This window comes from Triturus cristatus, chromosome 3_1 (genome assembly GCF_964204655.1).
Source record: "Triturus cristatus chromosome 3_1, aTriCri1.1, whole genome shotgun sequence".
NCBI classification, from domain to species: Eukaryota; Metazoa; Chordata; class Amphibia; order Caudata; family Salamandridae; genus Triturus; species Triturus cristatus.
In genome coordinates this window covers 822,226,009-822,246,837 of record NC_140583.1, presented here as the reverse complement: position 1 = coordinate 822,246,837, position 20,829 = coordinate 822,226,009, and the positions used below count along the sequence as shown (strand labels likewise).

The 20,829-nt window shown below is 44.9% G+C and overlaps 1 protein-coding gene across 1 annotated transcript in view; it reads right to left on the bottom strand.

Annotated features, from left to right (window-relative positions):
• The window catches only part of ITPRID2 (ITPR interacting domain containing 2), a 234,750-nt gene that overhangs the window by 167,746 nt on the left and 46,175 nt on the right, over window positions 1-20,829 (bottom strand). The window contains exon 9 of the mRNA XM_085645187.1: window positions 1,954-2,621. Within this exon, the coding sequence (XP_085501313.1) occupies window positions 1,954-2,621 (668 nt within the window). The remainder of the gene's footprint in view (window positions 1-1,953; window positions 2,622-20,829) is intronic.

Genomic DNA, 20,829 nt, shown 5'->3' with positions numbered 1-20,829 from the left:
AGATGCCACTTGAGTCAAAACATTGCAATGGTTTGGAATTAAGATTGCAAACTGGCAGGGCTTCCAATCAATTCATCCATCCAGCCTTACGCGAATGTGTTCGCTAGAACGGTTTTATATTTTGCCAAAACTGCCTCCACTTGTACTAAAATTCTTCAGAGAATTAGTTTAACCACCAATATAGTGTCTATAGAGAGTCCGAAATGTGCATTTAACAAGACCTCACAAAGGAGGCACTTTAAATTTTGCATTTCTGTCTAGATCATGCCATAGCACAACTACAGCAGATGCCGGTATGGAACTTTGTCGCAAACATTTCTTTACATCGATGCAAGTCCACTATTTCTAATAGACAAACTCTACATTCTGCTTCTATGCATGAATAAATGAGGTAGCAAAACAGAAGGGACAGACATTTTGGCATTGCAATTCCTAGAATTTTGTCAAATATCGCAGCAACATAAAGATCAGTAGGCTGTTAAAAAGTGTACAGGCATAACTGAAAAAGAGGATAAACAACATACGTAAAACCTGTTGGCAGTTTTGTCACCTATTAAACCCAGTCTATTACACAGTACTTATTTGAAGCACTGTCATCACAACATTGCAGCATACACATCCTTCTCTGCCAACAAAGAAGTGGATTGAACTATACTCACAGTGATGTCTGGGACAACAGATGATACAACATACTTTGTGTTTAGATCTGCCTCCATCTCATCCACCCCCGCCCAAAATACTTAACCAAATCAGACTTGTGCCCCCTCCCAGATGTGCATTTATAGAATACAAAATGAGCCACCTTCCCCAAATGGCTAGAAAATTAGCATTCATTTGTAAAGAGGAATAGATATAGGGCCAGATGTACGACCAATTTTTTGTGGTCGCAAAGGGCTTTTAGGCCCGTTTGCGACCGCAAAAAATGTGGGCCATGTACCAACCCTATTTTGTGAGTCGCAAACAATTTGTGACTCGCAAAATAGGGTTAGCGACTCGCTTTTAGGAAGGGGCGTTCCAAGGGGGTCTTACCACCTTCTCAGAAGGGTGGTAAAAACCTCGCAAACAGGAAGGGGTCCCCAGGGGACCACTTCCCCTTTGTGGATGCATGCGCAAATTTTTTTTTTAAGGGCAGTGTTCCCAGGGACCACTGCCTGCCCTTGAAAAATAAAACAGAAAAGTTTAATTTTTATTTTTTAAATGCATCCCGTTTTCCAAACAACAAAAACTGCTTTACTGACAAAGCAGTCCCAGACATGGTGGTCTGCTGACCCCACCGGCCACCATCCCTGAGAGTGCCAACCATTCCCAATGGGGTCGCAAATTGCGACAGCCTCATTAATATACATGATGCAAGCAATTTGCGACCCCATTGGGAATCACAAACCGTGTCTCAGACACTGTTGTACATAGCATTTTGCGACTCGCAATTTGCGAGTCGCAAAATGCTATGGTAGAACATCTGGCCCATAGAGTCTAATGAATTACAATGCCAAGTCGTACAACAAGCAACTGCATACTAACTGGGCTGTTTGCACTTTAACACTTTTAAACCTCAACACAGATAAGGCCTGTGAGAGATTTCACACAAATGAATGCTTTCTTTAGAATTAGAATAAACAAAAACCTGTTTAGATAAATTCAGAAAAGGGACAACATTTTATACTACTAGACATCAGGTTATATGCAAATATCAAAAACATTTGCGTATTTTATACAACAGCTCAAACTATGGAGAACAGAGAAACATAATCCAGCATCAATGCAACTGGATGAGCCAAAGGCCATCATCTTTTATCACCCCCCTCCCAGACCATAAAAGGATCTTCCCTTCATCTCGTGATCATGGTAGACAACAAGTTACTTCCTTACTGAAAGCTTTTCTTATACTGTGGACTTAAACCCACTGCCGAATTAATCATTGAACAACAACATGCAATAACACTTTGACCTTACCTCTTCCATTTCATAGGAATCCTGCCGCTGCTGTGAGATTAGCTGACCTATTGATGGGTTCACAATGGGACCGCAGGGTTCCTTCTCCGGAGTGGAAGTTTTGGGATTTTCAGCTTCCCGCTTGTCACTGTATTCAAGGTCACTTTCTAGTGACAAACCTAGAACAGAGGAGTCTCCAATAATCGAGTCCTCGCAAACTCTGTTATCGAGGCCTGGTTTATTATCTTGCCACGGTGCATCCGTGTCTGTATTTATCGGGTCAACAGTAATAGGTGTTTCCACTATGGGACTCTTGGCATCAAGTGCATCCATAATTGGAATGTGGCCAGGTTCCTCCTTCACAGTAGCCAGTGAAGAAGCATCTCTCTTTTTCACAGTTTTTTGCAACTTTTGATCACTACTCATACCTTCTTCGTTCTCAGTCAATGGAGAAGTTGGAGAGCAGCTATTTTCTTCACCTTGTTGTACTGCAAGTAAATTGAGTTTTGACAAAGTTTTCCGTAAAAGTCCAACAGTCGGCGATCGATTTAGAGGAGCTGGACTAGGGGGCTCCTTGCTGACAGAAGCAGAACTGCCAATCTTCTGCAATGGTGTTCCAGAAACTTGGGAATACAAGCTTGAGAAAGCATTGGCCACAGTAGTAAGCACCTCGATCTGACGAAACCGACCTAAGAACAAAGAGATTTTTTTACTTTTCATCAGACAATCTGTGAGAAGAAATTCAACGGTTACGCTTCTCATTGGTTTTAGGAAAAAGGGAAAATTGATTTTCATGGACCTTACCAACCACCCAATTACATACACTTGTCTGATTTACCTATAGATAATAGCTAGGATTCAGAAGAAGAGGGGGGCAGTTTCTGTATACCTCACCTTTACATTCACAAAAGAATTAAAGCATGTTCTACCTTCTGGAAATCTAGAGTCTTGGTCATGACTGCAGGGTGCTGCCTGTAAAGATTTCCCAAGGCATATTTTTAGTCCGCCTAGTAAAATACCTTGGTTAATCGGCGCTAGTGTAAAATTGACCTACTTTATGTTAGCAGTTGCTACTTCTGCATCTTCTGAGTAAGTTGGCCTCGGAATAAAGTGGGAGCATGGACTCTAATTAGTGGGACGGCATTCTGATTGGCTGATGAGATGGTGCTGCTGGAATGGCCGTTGAAAAGAGCAATGAGTCAATGCAGTCAATGGGGTACGGACAATAGTGCTTCTTCTATCGGAGACAGAAGGCATAGGAAAGGACAGATTAATTACGGTCAGATCCTTAAAATAGAACACTGCCTTAGGGTGCCTTCTTTGCTACAAAGAGATGTTGCCTTGATTCCTTCCTGCAATTTTTTTCACGAGACCAGGGAAATAAAGAGGCATTCCAAGGTACAGCTGAACAAGTGTGTAGAGAAAAAAGGAAAAAGTAACATTAGTGACCAAATATTTTGCAGACTTACTCACAATGGCAAAAGTGTTTATTTTCCACAGTAGAATGGCAGGGCTTCAAAATCGAATGGTTTGACTTAAGCTACTTGACAAAGTCAAAATCAGACTAAGCTCATTTCCTTGTACACATTTATATTTTCTTGTTCTAGAAGTAATACAACTTGGGTCACTGAGCACCCAGGAAGGCATGAATACGTGTTCTGAACCAGCACCACTGCAATGACCAGGATATAACTGCAGGGGCGGCTCCTCCAGGTGGGTGGAAGAGCATCGCCCCAATGCTTTCTCGCAGTGCGAGAAGCAGAAACATAAAAAGGTATTATAAATTCCATTTTATGTTTCTGCTTATTGCACTGCGAGAAAGCACAAGGGTTTGGTTGGCGGGCGGGGCGGCTCGAGGGCAGGGGAGGAGTGGCTTGCCCAATGCTGTGCGCCCTGACTGTTTGGTCGGCCGTCTGGGGCTGACCAAACCAGTCATGCATACTCTCCCTTTTTCTCCATGTAGCCTGCATGCAGCCTATATGGAGAAAAGGGCCTCCTCATAGATGCCTGTGTGGTCGGCGTTCCAACCAATCACAACACTGCCATTGCAGCGTTGTGAATTGCTTATGGAAGGGGAGGGAGGATGCCTGCTTCCTGTGGAGGCAGAAAAACAGGAGCAGACCGAGCAGGGAAGACACGGGAAAGGTAATTTTTTTAAAGTTTTTTTTTTTCTATTTAAACCCCCTCCCTCCCCACACGACGCCTCCCTTCCTTCACAACCACTCACCCGTCCCCCACGACACACCCGACCCCCCCACCCCACGTCCACCCCAATTTCTCCCCCCCCCCCTCCCACCCGTGAGCCATGCCGGCCACAACTGTATAACTGTTCCATAAAAATAAGGAGCACCTGTAATCCTAGTTTACAAAAATCTAACACATTACGGAGGCTGGAAAGTGCTGGCCTAATTGATGAGCAACTGAGGGATAACATAAGAGAGAAATTATCCTAAAGCCAAAGGATCCACAGAAGCATATTTTCATCAGTAGAGACGATCATCACATATACTAAATAACCCTCTCACCCTGTGACCAGTTGCAGGTCCTTTGCTGAGGCAGAGGACTCTCGTGCTACTGCTTTTCAGCAGTGGAAAAAAGTAAAAGTAAAATAACAGTTATTATCCTTTTATTTTTCCTTACTGAGGCAGTTTTGGGGCTGGGCTGGTCCACAGCCAGCAAGGAGAGGAGTGGTTCATGCACTTAAGTGTACAAGACTGTTTGGCCGGCTGTCTTGTGCCGGCCAAACAGTCATGCGCACTTAGCATGTTCTTCACTGGGCTGTAAAGCACAGTCTGGGTGGAGAACATGCCCAGGCTCCCAGTCCCTGTCCGAGCATCGAACCACAACGCTCAGACCAATCATATGCTGCTGATGGTGACAGCAGGGTCGTGATTAGCTTGAGGGAGCCTGGGTGCTTTCTGAGGAGAGACAACGCTGAAGGACAGACTGCGGCGCTGCAGAGCAGGTAAGAGGGATTTTAAATTTTTTATTTTCGCATCCCCCCAGCCCACCCTGCCCTCACTACCCCTGTTCTATACCAGCCGCCGCTGCCTGTGCCTCTTTATTTCAATTAAGAAAGTCTCACATTCAGCAGATTCAGACAAGCTTACATAAGAGCATGTGGCCATCAGTGAATTAACTGCATTAATGGCATTTCACAATTTACTTAGAACAAGCAACAAGTCACACCTCTGGGACATACTGGCTTTTGTCAATGCTCATTGGGTGCCAGATATGTATATTTTATTTACCGATAAATGGATTGGTAAATTAAAAACACCTTTTACGGTGGTGGGCCACGAGCAATTTACTTTCTGACCCCCCACACCTAAAAAAATGAAATGGTGGTGATTGTGGGTGGCAACAGTGGAGTGGGCAGGAGGGAAACACTGGGAAGTGGATGAAGGAGGAGAAAAGCAAAATCAGCACACAAGGGTGAGCTACACAGAGATGGGGAGAAGCACACAAGTGAGACAGCAACAGAGATCACAGGGGCCGTATCTCCATTAGGGCTCGGAGGTTGCACCCCTCTGAAATTCTTACACATTTACCAGGAAAAATATTAAAATAGATGGATTTATTTTGAAATACAATCGTATTTTAAAACCACTGATTTGTTTAAAGTCTGGGCTGTCGGTCCCAGGCTTGCTGCCCCGCCTCTATCTGAAGCAGGAGGATGAAGCCAGGTAGTAATTCAACTTTCTACAACACAATGCACAAAGCAGGGGTTACCTTTCTAAAGCCCTTCAGAGCCATTGTGGTCTATGGTGGTATCCACTGTAGTCCACGGATGCTGTCTGAGTCACGGTTTCGGGCATCTGAGTCTGCATCTCTGCCTAAGGCCAGATGTCCATCATTCACAGACATGGATCCCACCCTTTCCCATTCTTCACATTCTTCACACTGTATGACTGGATGCAAGCATGTCTGATTTGGCACCGTGTCCTCATAATAGGCAAGTGTTATAATGCTAATCTTGTGGTATGTATATCGTGCGGAGACTCCTGGTTAAGCTAACCATCACCACTGTGACACCCCAGGCCGTGGCTGCAGGTCATTGGCCCCTTTAAAAGTGGTTTTTGATGCATTTGTTACCCCACAAAATTGATCCAAACGACAAGCAGGGATTTTGTGTCATTGTGAAGTTGATTCGAGTCAAGCGCAAAGGGAGAAATATGTGCTTATAGTAAAGACATGCTTTACAGCGTTAAATCTGGTCCTGCCTAATTCCCTTAACAATGAATATTAAAAACTTTAAAGTAATGCATGTCAGCATGTCTTATTTCTTGTGTATTACTTAATCCTGCATTCCCCAAGATTGCTAGCTATTTCATCATGTTGTGTATCTTTATTTTTGCGTGCAATTATTACTCTTGCATAGTGCATACTTTGTGTTGTGCCAGGTATTTATGAGGGACTTTGATTGAGATCTCTGGCGCCGAGGCTTAAGGGAAAGCAGAGTGCCCGTCAGTGGGTTGGCATCCCTGCAGAGCACACAGAACAATGGTCATGTATTCCATACAATTGAAATTCTGGGTTTATGTATGTGAAGGGGGTACACAGATGTCAAAATATTTACGAGGCAAAAGTAAAAGAAAATAAAGTGCATACATTTGAGAGCATGCAGAGTATGTTTGGGGATGGTGAAGTGAGGAAGATGCAAGGAAGCACATTCAGGCGAGAGTGAAAAGATGGGGCTGAGAGGAAAGAGATGAGGTTGAAGATGTGAAGACGATTCAGATGTGTAAAGAAAAAAGGAATACATATCCAACATAAAGTGCATATAACTGAAGCCAATATAACCTCTACAGGCCTCAATAGTATTTACTTCATTACTAGTCTCACAATTTCAAAATTGAAATATTTCCAATGTTATTTATAATAAATCATTGTTGCTCATTTATATTAAACAGCTAACAACCATTAGCAAAGTCAATAGTACTGGAAAGTTTTAGATGTATGTTAGTTGTTGTGTTATATATCTGAATGCAATAACATCTCAAAGCGAAACCACAATATCAGTCAGGTGACACTTTATGGTAATCACAGAAATTATTTTGCAGAGTTAAAGTATTTTCTTCCAAAGTCGATGCCGCATGCAGTGCTAGACTCTGGGTAAGCACATACTTTAAAGGGCCAGAAGTTATCGCGCTGTATAATTTACATATTACAGTAACTGTTGGCCATATTAATGCATTAATATGCGGGGCACTTTTAATTTATTTTTTCAAGATTGTACTATCTCACTGGTTTATAAAACCTGCTTTATCACGGAATTCATTTGCTTTAAAGTGCACCATTTTGCAAATTCTCAGGAGGAAGGCCCACGCCCCCGGTAACCACGTTTGTCCATTAAACTTGCACGCTTTGCTCGCTACACAAGAGCCATGCCCCAACTTTTATGCCCCACCACTTTTAAATGTCACCAGCCACCACTGGTAATATGAGGGAGACAGCATCACCAAGCACAAGGGTGGTTATTTAGCCAAAGGAGGTGGTGGGGGAGGGGGTAAGAAGCACATAACTGAAAGAGCTGCAAAATGCAAGCACTCTCATTGAGTATGGAAGCAAAATAGAAAGGGCAAATGCTACTTACCCAGTAGGCATCTGTTCTTGGCATGTAGAGCTCTAGAGTCACATGCTGTGCATAGCCAGCCATCTAGTGTTGGGTCCGGATGTTTGCACAGCCGGGAGTAGTTAGTTTGACAGAGTATTTTACTGTTTTTAAACTTTGCACAACTTAGCATTTATAAGCTTATTCACTTACCCCTCCTGCCTCACGACTGCATTGTGCAGCCACCCTTTCTCGCAGCATAACCAGCGAAATCGCCGATCTTTCTTCACCGCCATTCCCCACGCTCTGACTGGGACACGCCCACTCCGAGGCCACACCCCTTCTCTCTGCACCATTTCCTTAACAATGTGCATGAACCGGAAGCGCAGCGGACGAGCGCAGCGGGCACGCCGATGCGCGCTGAAGGCGCGCTTAAGGCAAGCTCGTCCGCGATCAGGACGCGACCGGGGCCGGTCCCCCTCCGCGACCCATCAGCCACATCACCGCCACATACACGCGGACTGAGCTGTTGTCTCTGAGACCCCCCCCCCTCTGCATGACCTGCCCCTGTCTCCCCTTTGACGCCCGGAGCCAGGTACGTGCCTGCACAGTCTGCCATTTCTCCCTCCCTGCTTCAGATTACTCTATTCGCTCAGTGCATGCTCTGAACCCTGTCTCCATACATGGAGCTCAGTCCTCCCTGACCCTCAGAGCTGCACTGATCAATTGTAGATCACTGAGCAAACATACCATCGACATTTGGCAGTCCCTTTGTGATAACAATTGGGATCTGCTCTTTCTAACTGAAACCTGGCTGAATGACACCACTAACCCTGCTATCACCCTTGCCCTACCGGAGGGTTACAGTATCATCTGTGCCAACAGGCCCAATGGTTTACCAGGAGGTGGTATTGCTTTAATTCACAAATCCATATGGACGGTCACCCTCCCCACATATGACCAAATTGATTTTATAGAAGGCATGCCTTTTAGTGTCCTAACTTCTTCGTCTTCCTCTTGTTCCGGAATTCTTATCTATCGCCCCCCCCCCATTCCAACACTGCTCACTTATCGGCTCTGGCGGACTATATTATTCAGCTAAGCACACGTTACGCCAACTTCACCGCCTTAGGTGATTTCAATCTCCATGCTGACAACGATTCTTGTAAGCACAGCAATTATTTCATTTCCTTGTTAGCGGCCTGCAATCTAGCCCAAATAATAACCTTACCCACGCATAAAGCAGGTCATACACTGGATCTGATTTGCTCTAACCTACCATCTATTCAGGCGTCCCCCCCTACCCCGGTTGTTTGGTCGGACCATTTCCTCATTTCTTTTGAGATTGGCATTCCCTGCCACATTCGACCAGCTATTACCCCCAAATCATCAGGCAGAAACTGGAGTCGCATCACCCCTGAAACACTCCAGAAAAACCTAAAAAACACCCAACCTGGCTTGTCATTTGATCTCAACCTACAGATTGACCACTTGGATGCATGGATCGGTTAGGCCTTAGACGCTTTGGCACCTCTCAAATCTATCAAAACTCATAGGGATGTACCCTCAGCACCTTGGTACTCTGACGAGCTCCGACAGAAAAAGACTTCTTGTAAATCCCTTGAACGCCACTGGAGACAGAACTATACCACGGAAAGTAAAATCATCTAAAAAACAGCCCTCAAAGAATATCGACGAATGATTGAGTAGCACAAACGGGATTATCTGGCCTCCAGAATCAAACACGCCAACAATGGCGCTAGGGAGATTTTCAATGTAGTTAGATCTTTCACTGACCCCAACGCGTTGACTCGTACTCAGCCTGCCTCACAGTCGCTTTGCGATCAACTTTCACAATTTTTCGAGGACAAAATCGAGACCATTTACTCCTCCTTCCCCATCCCCATTATAGAAAAACGGGTAGAGGAATCTACAACCTTCTCGCCACCGCCGTCCTCCTTCCTCGATTTCGCAGCAGTCTCAGAGGCTGAGTCTCTGGCCGAACTACTTAAATGCAAATCAGGCTCTCCCAATGATCCTTGGCCAGCCAAGCAATACAAAAAACTTGCACCCCTACTTAATCCCTACCTGAACCATATTTGGAATGACTCCCTCAGAACAGGCAGCTTTCCTGCTAAATGGAAACATGCCTCCCTGGTTCCCATTCTTAAGAAGCCCAATCTGGATCCGGACCTCCCCAGTAATTATAGGCCTAGCTCTCTCCTGCCTGCCCCAGCTAAGATCCTGGAGAAGCTGGTGCATTCCCAGTTGGCGAATTACATCGAATCCAATGGGCTGCTCCATGAATCCCAGCACGGCTTCAGGTCGGGCCACAGCACGGAGTCGGCCCTTATTGAAATGGCTGACTCGGTGAGGTGGACGCTTGACCGGGGGGCGAGGGCGGTGTTAGTGCTGCTGGATCTTTCAGCGGCATTCGACACCGTCTCTCACAAGATCTTGCTGAGAAGGCTGGAGGACTTAGGTCTGGGTGGCGCTGTGCTGAAATGGTTCTCATCTTACCTTTCGGACCGCTCACAGCAGGTTTTCACCCCTCCTTACATTTCCCTTGCCAGACCACTCAAATGGGGAGTCCCACAGGGCTCTTCTCTGAGTCCGCTTCTATTTAATGTCTATTTTACCCCCTTAGCTAAGGTGATCGCCCAGACTGAGATTAAATCCATTTCCTATGCTGTCGATATTCAGCTACTTTTTACTTTAGATTCCCCCTCTGTTTCTGCTTTCGATCCGCTGAAATCCTGCCTACGAGACATTTCAAGTTGGATGGATGCCAACTCCCTCCGACTTAATGCAGGTAAAACGGAGATTCTGTTCTTCAACTCCCCATCTCCTCTGGCCAGTCGATCTGAGCCAAGCTCCCATCCCCAAAGACTCAGTTAGAAATCTAGGAGTACGCTGGGATAGCCACCTCAGTTTCAGTACTCAGGTACAAACGGTAGCAGCCTCTTGCTTCGCAAAGATCAGAACTATTAAACGGCTTATCAAGTATTTGCCAGCGGATTGCTTTAAGACTGTAATCCAGGCATTGATAACATCCCATCTTGACTATGCCAATGCCCTCTATCTTGGTATCACAGCTGGTCTTTGCCATAAACTTCAGACGCTCCAAAACGCCGCTGCACGGCTGGTGGAGAATGTCGCCACTAGACATCACATGTCCCCACATCTTCGTAAACTGCATTGGTTACCCATTGCCAAAAGATGTGTTTTCAAAGCTTTGACGCTGGCCTTTCGAGCGTCCAAAGGCCATGGGTCAGCCCATTTGAAAAACACCTTGCGACCGTACGCCAACTCCAGGACTTTACGCTCCAACTCCTTATTTTTCCTAGTCACCCCACGATTCAAGCGAGCACGTGCAGGTGGAAAAACCTTTGAGGTTTGTGCCACTCAGCGTTGGAACAAGCTCCCGCTAGCCCTACGCACCTGCCAAACTGAATCTGCTTTCCGTAAATCCCTGAAGACACATCTCTTCTCTTCTTAAGTAGGTCTGCTAAACCCTTTTCTCCCTGTTTTCAGAGTTTCTAGCGCCGGGACGCCCCGCTGGGGCAGCTGTGCGCTTTACAAAATACACAAATAAATAAAAATCGAAGAAGTCTTTTCCAGTCAAGGTACGCGACTCCTCCTTTCGGTGATAGCGCGCATGGGCATCGACTCCATTGTTTTCCCGCAGAGGGTGAGAATGGAGTTCGTAAGTAAAGAATAGAAATGTCCATGCGTATGTATATAGAGTAAGAGAGGTAACTGGTGTAGGTACCCAGGGAGTCGGGTGGGCTGCAGCTCTACATGCTAAGAACAGATGCCTACTGGGTAAGTAGCATTTGCAGTTCAAGGCATGTGAGCTGTAGATCACATGCAGTGCATAAACTACAAAGCAGTTATCTCCCAAAGCGGTGGCTAACCTGTAGCTGTCGCAGTGGTTTGAAATAGTGTACGTAAAACTGCTTGGTCCACACTAGCTTGCGGTCTTCCTAAGACATCTACACAATAGTGTTTTGTGAATGTGTGAGGTGTAGACCATGTTGCAGCTTTGCAGATATCATCTATGGGTACGTTTCCTAGAAATGCCATAGAAGCCCCTAGTTTGCGAGTGGAGTGTGCTCTAGGGGAATTGTTAAAGTTCTTTTTGCTTTTGCATAGCATATCTGAATGCATTTGACTATCCACCTTGTAATTCCGGACTTTCATATTGGATTGCCTGAGTGAGAAGATTGGGAGTGAGGTGTCGTTTTTGGTGAGGAACTACTGAGAGCGCCAACAGGGTTGTGAACCAGTGTTGTCCGGACAATGTGGGAGCAACTAGGATTAATGTTGAGGATGCCTGCCTGAGCTTCCGAACCACTAGTGGAATGAGTGGGAGAGGCGGAAAAGCTTAGGCAAATATCCCTGACCAATTCATCCATAGTACATTGCCCTTGGATAATGGGTGTGAAGGTCTGGATGCGAAGCTTGGGCATTTTGCTTTTAGGTTTGTGGCGAACAGATCTATGTCTGGATAACACCACATTTGGAAGAATGGGAGGAGAACTTGAGGGTGGAGTTCTTATTCATGGATCTGTTGTCTTTGACCACTGAGCAGATCTGCAATCTGATTGTGTTTACTCCTGGAAGGTGTTCTGCAAGCAGAAACATTTTGTGACATATGGCCCATCTCCAGATGGTCTGTGCTAGTTGTGAGAGCTGGAGAGAGTGCCCCCCCCCCCTGTTTTTGCATGTAGTAAATTGCTGTCATATTGTCTGTATGGATCAGGACAGCTTTGCCTACTAGATGAACTTGTAACGCTTTGAGCGCTAGAAAAATCGCTAGCAGCTCTAGATGATTTATGTGAAGCTGCTTTTTCTGCTTGCTCCACATGCCCTGAACTGTAAGCGTCTGGAGATGAGGTCCCCAACCAGGGAGCGATGCGTCTGCTGTTAGTAGTATCTGTGGAACCGGGTCTGTGAAGTGCTGCCCTTTTGAAAGGTTTTGTGTATTACACCACTGCAGAGAGCAATGGGTGTGGCCGTCCACCAACACTAGACCTGATAACAGACCCTGATCTTGGTTCCACTGACGTGCTAAACACTCCTGAAGGGGACGCATGTGAAGTCTTGTGTAAGGAACTATTAGTATGCAAGGCGTGAGCATCCCTAGTAACTGCAAGAACATTGAAGCTGGCAATGAGTGTTGAGGCTGAAACTGGCAGAGTAGAGCCTGCATGTTGCGGATTCTGGTCAAATTGGGGGTAGGCCAAAGCTTTTTGTGCATCTATTGTGGCTCCTAGATATGCCTGTGTGTTGGATGGCTGTAGATGGGACTTGGACAAGTTTACTGTGAATCCAAGATTGTGGAGCAACTGCACTGTTTTGTGAGTGTCACAGAGACAGCTTTCTTGCGAGCTGGCTTTTATGAGCCAGTCGTCCAGATATGGGAAGACGTGAATGTGTTATCTTCGAAGGTGAGCTGCAACTACTGCCAAGCACTTGTTGAAAACTCTGGGTGCGGTAGTTACACCGAATGGGAGTACTTTGAACTGATAGTGCTGGCCTGCTACCACGAACCCAAGGTATTTGCGGTGAGCAGGATGTATTAGGATATGGAAATAGGTGTCCTTCAAGTCCAGAGTGGACAGGAAGTCGCCTTGTTGAAGGAGCGGGAGCACTTGCTGGAGAGTCACCATGTGAAAGTGGTCCGACTGAATGTATAGATTTAGTTCTCTGAGGTCTAGTATAACCTGAGAGCACCGTCTTTTTTAGGAATTAAGAAGTAGAGGGATTATACCCCGGTCCCTTGATGATTTATTGGGACTGGTTCTATCGCTCCTTTCTCCAACAGAGAGAGAACTTTTTTTTTAGAAGGGTAAGATGTTCCTGTGACATTGCGTGTGATCTTGGAAGAATGTTTGGGGGAGTGTCCAAGTTCCAGGCAGTAACCATATTTGATAATTTGTAAAACCGACTTGTCTGAGGTGATAGTGTTCCAGAGAAGAAGAAATTGAGAGAGACATTCCCCTACAGGAGTGGAATGATCGGGGGTAGCGGAAGGAAGTTACTGTTTGAAATTTGCAGGGAAAGTGCGTGTGTAGTTGTCTCTGTCTCTTCCCTTACCATTGTTCCCTCTAAAATCTCCTCTAAAATATCCTCTTGATGAGGGCGATTCGTTGTTGCCCTTATAAGAAGGAGGGATTTTCTGTGGTAATATTTTTGGAGCCACCCCTGTAAAAGGAGCACCGAAAGGTACCCCTACTCGCAGGTAACTGTAAAGCTCCCATGGACTTTGCGACCTCAGTGTCTTTCCTTATTTCTTCCAGTGAGATGTCAACTGCTGGACCTAAGAGGTTTTCCTTATCAAAAGGCTGATTGAGAATGGAGGACTGTACCTCAGGTTGAAACCTGAAATTCCCAGCCATGTGTTTCTATGTAGCAGTACGCTGGTGTTTACTGTGCGTGCTGCTGCATCTAATGCGCACTTGATGGAGGTATTGGTGATAAGTTTGCCCTCCTGGATGAGCTCATTTGCCTTAGATTTGTGCTCATCAGACGGAAATTGCATGAGCTTTTCTAGCTCTTTGTAATGAGCCCCATCATTTTTGGCTAGCAAAGCCTGAGCATTAGCAATGCACCAGTGATTAGTTGCTTGTGAGGCTAACCCTTTTGCCAGAGGCATCAATTAACTTGGACTCCTTATCAGGAGGAGGGGCCTCACCTGGTGTCTGCGAGGTAGACTCTCTTGTGGCGTCTAATGCTCGCAAGAGAGCTAAGGGCAGCTGATCCTTGATGTAGGCAGTGTCAGTAGGAGCTGGCTTATGTGTCTTCTCAACCCTGGGCGTGATGAATCTTGCCCTTACAGGATCTTAAAAACCTCATGTGTATGCTTAAGCATCCCCTTATGCATTGGTAGTGTATGTGTAGTTTTCTGAGTGGAGCTTAAGGTCTCAAACAAGAAGTCCTCCTCTAAAGCCTCCTCATGTAGTTCCACCCCATGGTAATGAGCAGCCCTATTAAGACGCTCAATGTAGCGTATATTGGTGATGGCCTGGACGGGTATAAGTGAGGGTCAGTATCTGTGTGTGGGTCAGTATCATAATCCACAACATGTTTACCCACAGGAGGCCTATCCTCATCTCCATCCCCATCCCCATCATTCTGTGGGTTAGGTGAATTAGTGGGTGCGATGAGTAATTGAGGATTAGTAGGTGAAGGAGGGGGCACATAAGGTGGTGAAGGGTTTGTACCCACATTTCTTTTCTCCAGGGGCATGTGGTGCTCATCCTGTTGGTCCAATTTCATTTTTTCAGGCAATTTGGCATGAATATGCCCAGTATCTGGGTTACTAACCAGTTCTTTTTGTTTCGGATCCAAAAGGTAGAACATCGGGCCGAGGCTCTTTTGTTGGAGTATTTTTATCTTTATTTGCAGGTTTTGGCATAGAAGGTTTCGGCTCTGAACTCTTCGGTACTGAGAGGCTTCGACAACGATGGAACATTGTCCAGGACGTGCCTGGATTTTGACACCAAGGATTTCGACACGGCGCTGGCATGGGGCCGACTCAAGCCCGAGCCAGAAGGCTTTTCATGGTGTTTTGGCGCTGGCAGAGGAAGGACCAGAGCCTTTTTTGTCTGTGGTTGTTGGGGCAAGGGGGTTTCTGTACTCACGGTACGCTGACCCGGTGTAACTTGCTCCTATTCTTCCATGTCGGAGTTGGCTTCGGACACGGAGACATGTTCTTCTTCCTTGGCTCCTTGACTGTTCTTGGTCGGAATCTTCTCCGAAGATGACCGGTACGGAGCCGCCTTGTTGTTGCATTTTGTGACATCGAGTCAGACGGTCACGGAGCGTCTTCTTTTTATTGAAATGATCGGCACATGTTGCAGTCTTTTTCGTCTTTCTCGTTGTGCTCCGGGGAAAAACAGAGATTGCACACTTCATGCATGTCGGTGCTCAGAAACTTGGCGTGACAACCGGTACACAGCTTGAAAGGAGTCCGTTCCAACGACCGCTAGCGAGCCCAACGCGGGTAGGCCCAACAGGCCTCCATGAGTTTTCCGATTGAAGATTCTTGGCTCTAAACGATACGTGGAGAATAGGAAACACGAACGTGGAGAATAGGAAACACGATCGAGAAACAATACCGTCGAAGGTAGTGGATTGTGTGACGAAGGAACCCAGAGAAAAAAAGTGCCGAACCGGAGCGCAGCAATTCACATCCGAAACCCGATGGCAGAAAAAAACAATCCAACAATGGAGTCAATGCCCATGCGCACTATCACCGAAAGGAGGAGTCACCTACCTCGTGACTGGAAAAGACTTCATCTAACAAAAATAAAGTGCATACATTCAGACCCAACACTAGATGGTGGGCTATGCACAGCATGTTATCTTCAGCTCACATGCCTCAAACAAGTACTTCCATAAGAGTGAGCCGTGGAAGTATAAAAAGTCAACAAATCAAAGGCAATCATCTGTGCCTCGCGGGGCGCCCTAAAAAAGCATTTACTTGAAAGCAGAATACCAAGGGGATCAGGGCGCATTCTCTTCAGTGCCCCATCGATGATGCTGCAGGACTCTAAGAGAAGACACAGGTCTCTCCCTACCCCCCCCCCCCCTCTCCCCCCCAAAAAAATGGGTACCCATGATAGATTTGAAGAGATGCCCCCCAAAAGACCAGAGAAAATTATGAAACTGGAACCACTTTCAGAAAAATAAGGATCGAAGCAGGAACATATCGTCCCTTCTCCAGTTCACCTTTTTCAGTGGCTATAAAGTGCAAATCAATAAACTAAGATTCAGTACACAAACACTGTGTATAACAGAAGAAGCTTCCTTCCCAGAAAATAAAATCATGACTGTGTACCATGTCTGTTTCTAAAGGACTATCAAAAGTCTTGCTGTGAGAATGGAAGGGATTAGACAAGTAAAGATAAATACAAACAGAAATAAGGAGCACTCTTTCCAACTGAGATGTGGCTCTAGAACAGGTGCTTATGAAAGACGTTCTGTTGGAATGCCACTTGAAAGCAAATTTCAGCTGCTCTCTAATTTGTATGCTACCATAATAATTGGGATGTGTGGCTACAACAAAAGATGCATTAATTATATAAGAGCTGCTACTTATTAGGAATCTGGATTTTAAATAAATGGATATTAATAGTTCAGTCAAAATCTTTAATGAACAACTTAAATTCAAGCTTCCATTATAGCTGCAGGAATGTTGTTGCACAACAAATTTAACTTTCCTCGACTTAAACCCCAAACCTGAGAATGTTTCAAAAATACCTCATGGCGGGTGAAGCAAGTGCAGATATTCTAGGTCTACTTCCCCACAAAACAATAAAGGGAAAAAAGTTGCATGCAATCAGACCGTTTCAGAGCATCAGCTGCAGGTATGGGGTTTTGTTATATGGCCAATATAGGGGGTCATTACGACATCTTATCATATTTCAGACCGCCTGCTTACAAGGCGGCAGTCCCACAGGCCAAATTATGATGAGTGCCACCACTTGGGTCGCATTGGCCATTTTTTACATTGCGGTGGGTGCTGCTAGCTGCAGCACCCGCCGCGATGTCAACCAGGGATATTTTACATATCCCTGTACTACGTGACGGGCACTATGCGGTGGTGCCCGTCACTTGGCTCAGGGATATGTAGGGGGGAAACATAGGTGCCCCCAACACCTAAAGAAATCTGCCAGGTTGGAAGGGGGGCCCGCTACAGGACCCCATTGTATATCCATGCCAACCTTTTCATGGTGGGTGAACCACCATGGAAAGACTGGCGGGAAGGGACATCCTAATCACTACAGCGGAGGCTGGTAGGCACTCTCACCATTGGAGGGATTGGGGAGGTCCTCCACCCCACTGGTGGGCTCAAGGAGCCCGTCAGATGTGTGGCGGTCGGAGTTTCTAAAATGGCCTTCGAAAGGAGGCGAGACCGCCACCGACAGCCTGTCGGTGGCGGTCTAGCCAACATCGTAATGACCCCCTAAGTGACAATTACGAACAATTTTGCCTACATTGCTCCAACTCAAGTCTTTTAAAAGCCATCTGAGGAATGGCTCATGGAGTCAAGGAAGTCCTATAACTAGCTTTTTTTGTCCAACGAATGTTTGGGCCAACAAGTCCACTGTTGTTGGCGTCTGTTCAACAAATGTATTCAGGTTTAGTCCACACACTGAATGTTCAAAATTCCAATGCATAGCAAGGTCCAATGCATGTTGTCCGCCAATGGGCCTCTTCATACTTTTACGTGCTGCAGTTCAGGTGCTTCAACTCAATGCTTCAGATTTTTACCATTCATATTATTCACTGTCACTGCGTCCTTTCTGAAGAATGTATCCCTATGTTAGTACATCACCTTCATGAGTCATTGAGCTGGTCTCGGTTATGTCCATAAAGAGAAAGGAATGCTATTCACTTTGAACGATCATGCTTTGGCCCCAAATTCTGCTGACAGAGGTTATCACACCCGGTCATGGAACTGGAAGTTTAAATTGCTGGCCTTGTGTGCTTGAAACCTATGGGCCTATGTCGCTCCTGAACCCCAGTGTTGTTTATCTGACACAGCAAAAAAATGCTTTTTAACAGAGGTCAAAGCCTGGCTGTCACCGATCTAGATTTTCCTTTACCCATCGCTGCCCATCTTTCAGACCCACAGATGTGGTATGCAATGAACATAGGGTAAGGGCCAACATTTCTTATGTTACAAACTGAAACGCCTCCAACTTTCACTCCATGCCTACATTCTCCAGCAGCCCGGCCAAATGCAAACAAACAATGAAGGCATTTATTGTAAATGCATTCATGGACTGTTAAACCAACAAGAAGCCACAATTCAACATTCTGGGACTAATAAATTCCTCAGCACACTTTCCATTCTTTAAAAAAAAAAAAAAAAATTTAAGTATTATTTGAGGGTGTAGTTGGCTTTGAAAAACAAGAAATGCTAGACAGCAGCAGGTTTTGGCTCTCCAAGGTTTGATTAGTTCAAGGCAAGTTTAAGGCAATCTTTACGATAAGTGTGATTTACCCCGTTGCTGCCTGGCTGAAAAAGCTGTCTACCAGAGCAGGGGGTGTCCCAAAAAGTGGGAGAAGATATAGAATCCATGGGATAAGTACAGACCCTTGACACATGCAGTAAAAATTGAGGGAGAAAGACAGTAAAATAGTGCAAAACAACTGAGGGAGCGATGATTGCGACCCCCCCCCCCTTGTGATGTGTAATATTGTATCCTTGACCGCAAACTGCAGATGATGTAAAAAATGATTACTATTTGCAACTATGGGATGTTTGTTAAATAAATATATACATATGTGATTTACCCCAACTCATCTACCTTGTAGGGGGTTGGGTGTTTTCTAGTTTGAGGGTACAAGGTAGCTTTTGAAGAAGGCCCTACAATTAGAGGTAACCACGCAACACTTCTAAAGCGAGCTTGGTCAGCTTTAATCCGGTTTAGAAGTGCAGGATTCAACACACTAGGTAATAGTGCTCAGCTGAACATTGGTACCAATATACTTTGATAGCTTTATTTCGGTCGGTGACCATAAAAGCACAGATAAAATATATACATATTCATAAAATAGATAAATAATTCAGCATTTGAGATAAAAAGTTATTAAACAACAGTTATCAAAGTAGCAGCAATAAACAATTCCAATTCCAATCTTTGTTTTGGCCATTTGGCCATAAAAAATACACAATACGCATATACAATCACAGAGAAAAAAAAATAAAAAATTAAGAGGGACCCAACGCCTTTAGAATACGGTTGCGCGTATGCCAAACATTGGTAAGAAATTTTGTTAGTGCGAGGACAGTTGGGCCAGAGACATCAGATTTTAAAATCCTATACATTGGTGCATATTCCCTGCAGCCCATATTCCTTATCAGCGGGAGGAGCCAGTATTTTCGTGCTACCAAAATAACATTCGTAATGGCCTACATGCATGTGAAATAGCCTTCATAGGGAACGTAGTAAAGACATAATCAAGGAACATAATCAAGGAATAAGCAATCCTTATTATGGAAAAACTACGATTGCTATGAAATAGGGACCATAACCTACAATCAAAGTTCATAAATGCATGCTTTTGAAAAGAACAGGAAACACGAACTATAAAAAAAGAAAAAAAAAAATCTGCAATGCATATATCACTTTACAACACCATAAACTGTCAAAAACTAAGGCAATGCACACTACCAAACAGCAGAATTGGTCAGTCAAGTATGAAATACAGGTTAGGAGTATACAAAAATTACTATGCTGGGAAAAGGAGTTAAAGTTTACTCAGTGAATATTTACAGTACGGCAGCTCTACAAAAAAGCGTTGCTTAACTATTGTAAAACGATCTTTTTTTGTGCTCATTTTGTTTTTTGGCATTCATGATTGTCATTGTGGCACAGTTTCCTGTGGGGTTTCCTGTTATTATAAATAGCCATTTTCTCATAAATTCATTTTTATCTTTCACGCAAGCTTAAACGCAGTTCCCAAAATGTGCTTTCAGAAGATATATTGCCTCACTGTAACATATTGCTCCAACAGAGCTGAGTTTTCACAAGTCAATGACACGTTCTTAACAAGGATTTTATGACAGTTCAGTAGAAGCGGGTCTGTAGTAGATCCTACTGTTCTTTCGTGTATAAGCAAGCATTGCATGAGATGTGGCTCTGGGTTTCCTGATGCAGGGATGTCCCAGGGGACCATCTCCATGCCAGATTTTCAGAATATACTGAATTTTTTAATATGCATTGAGGGAAAGTATCTGTAACTAATTTTCACAAGCAGTACTTCTGAAATTCCGACATGGATCGAGTTCTTCTAGGCCCAAGTTGAACACTCTTGGGCTAATGTAAGGGTCAGTAAACAATGGTGGGAGTGCTTTGTTTGCCACAGGCAAGAAGAATAGATGAAAATGTGGTAAAAATATTTGCAGATTTTAGAAATATTTGATAATCTGTGAACCTCTTCTGTTCGATGGACTAGACGATTTTCAGCTAGCACTGGCTTAAAAAGGAACAGTTACACAGGTGTCCTCACCCCATCATAAGTAGAAGACTGGTCATTCAAGACTACAATCTCCTTCTTTGTAAAGCTCCTCTCCAAAAGTGTGCGCTAAACACTCATGTCACGACCATAGTCCTCGTGACAGCTCACCCGTAACAGCCCTCCTGTCCAGCTTGCCCGCAGTCTGCTACCCTCTTCTGCCTTTGGTTGTGCCTCCTTTGCTCGTTTTTCTGCCACTTCTCTGCTCGCTCTTGCCCTCTGTTTACCCTCTTTCTGCTTATTATTTGGCCTCTTTCTAATTTCTGACCTTTATCGTATGTTTTTATGCTTGTTTCAGACCTTTA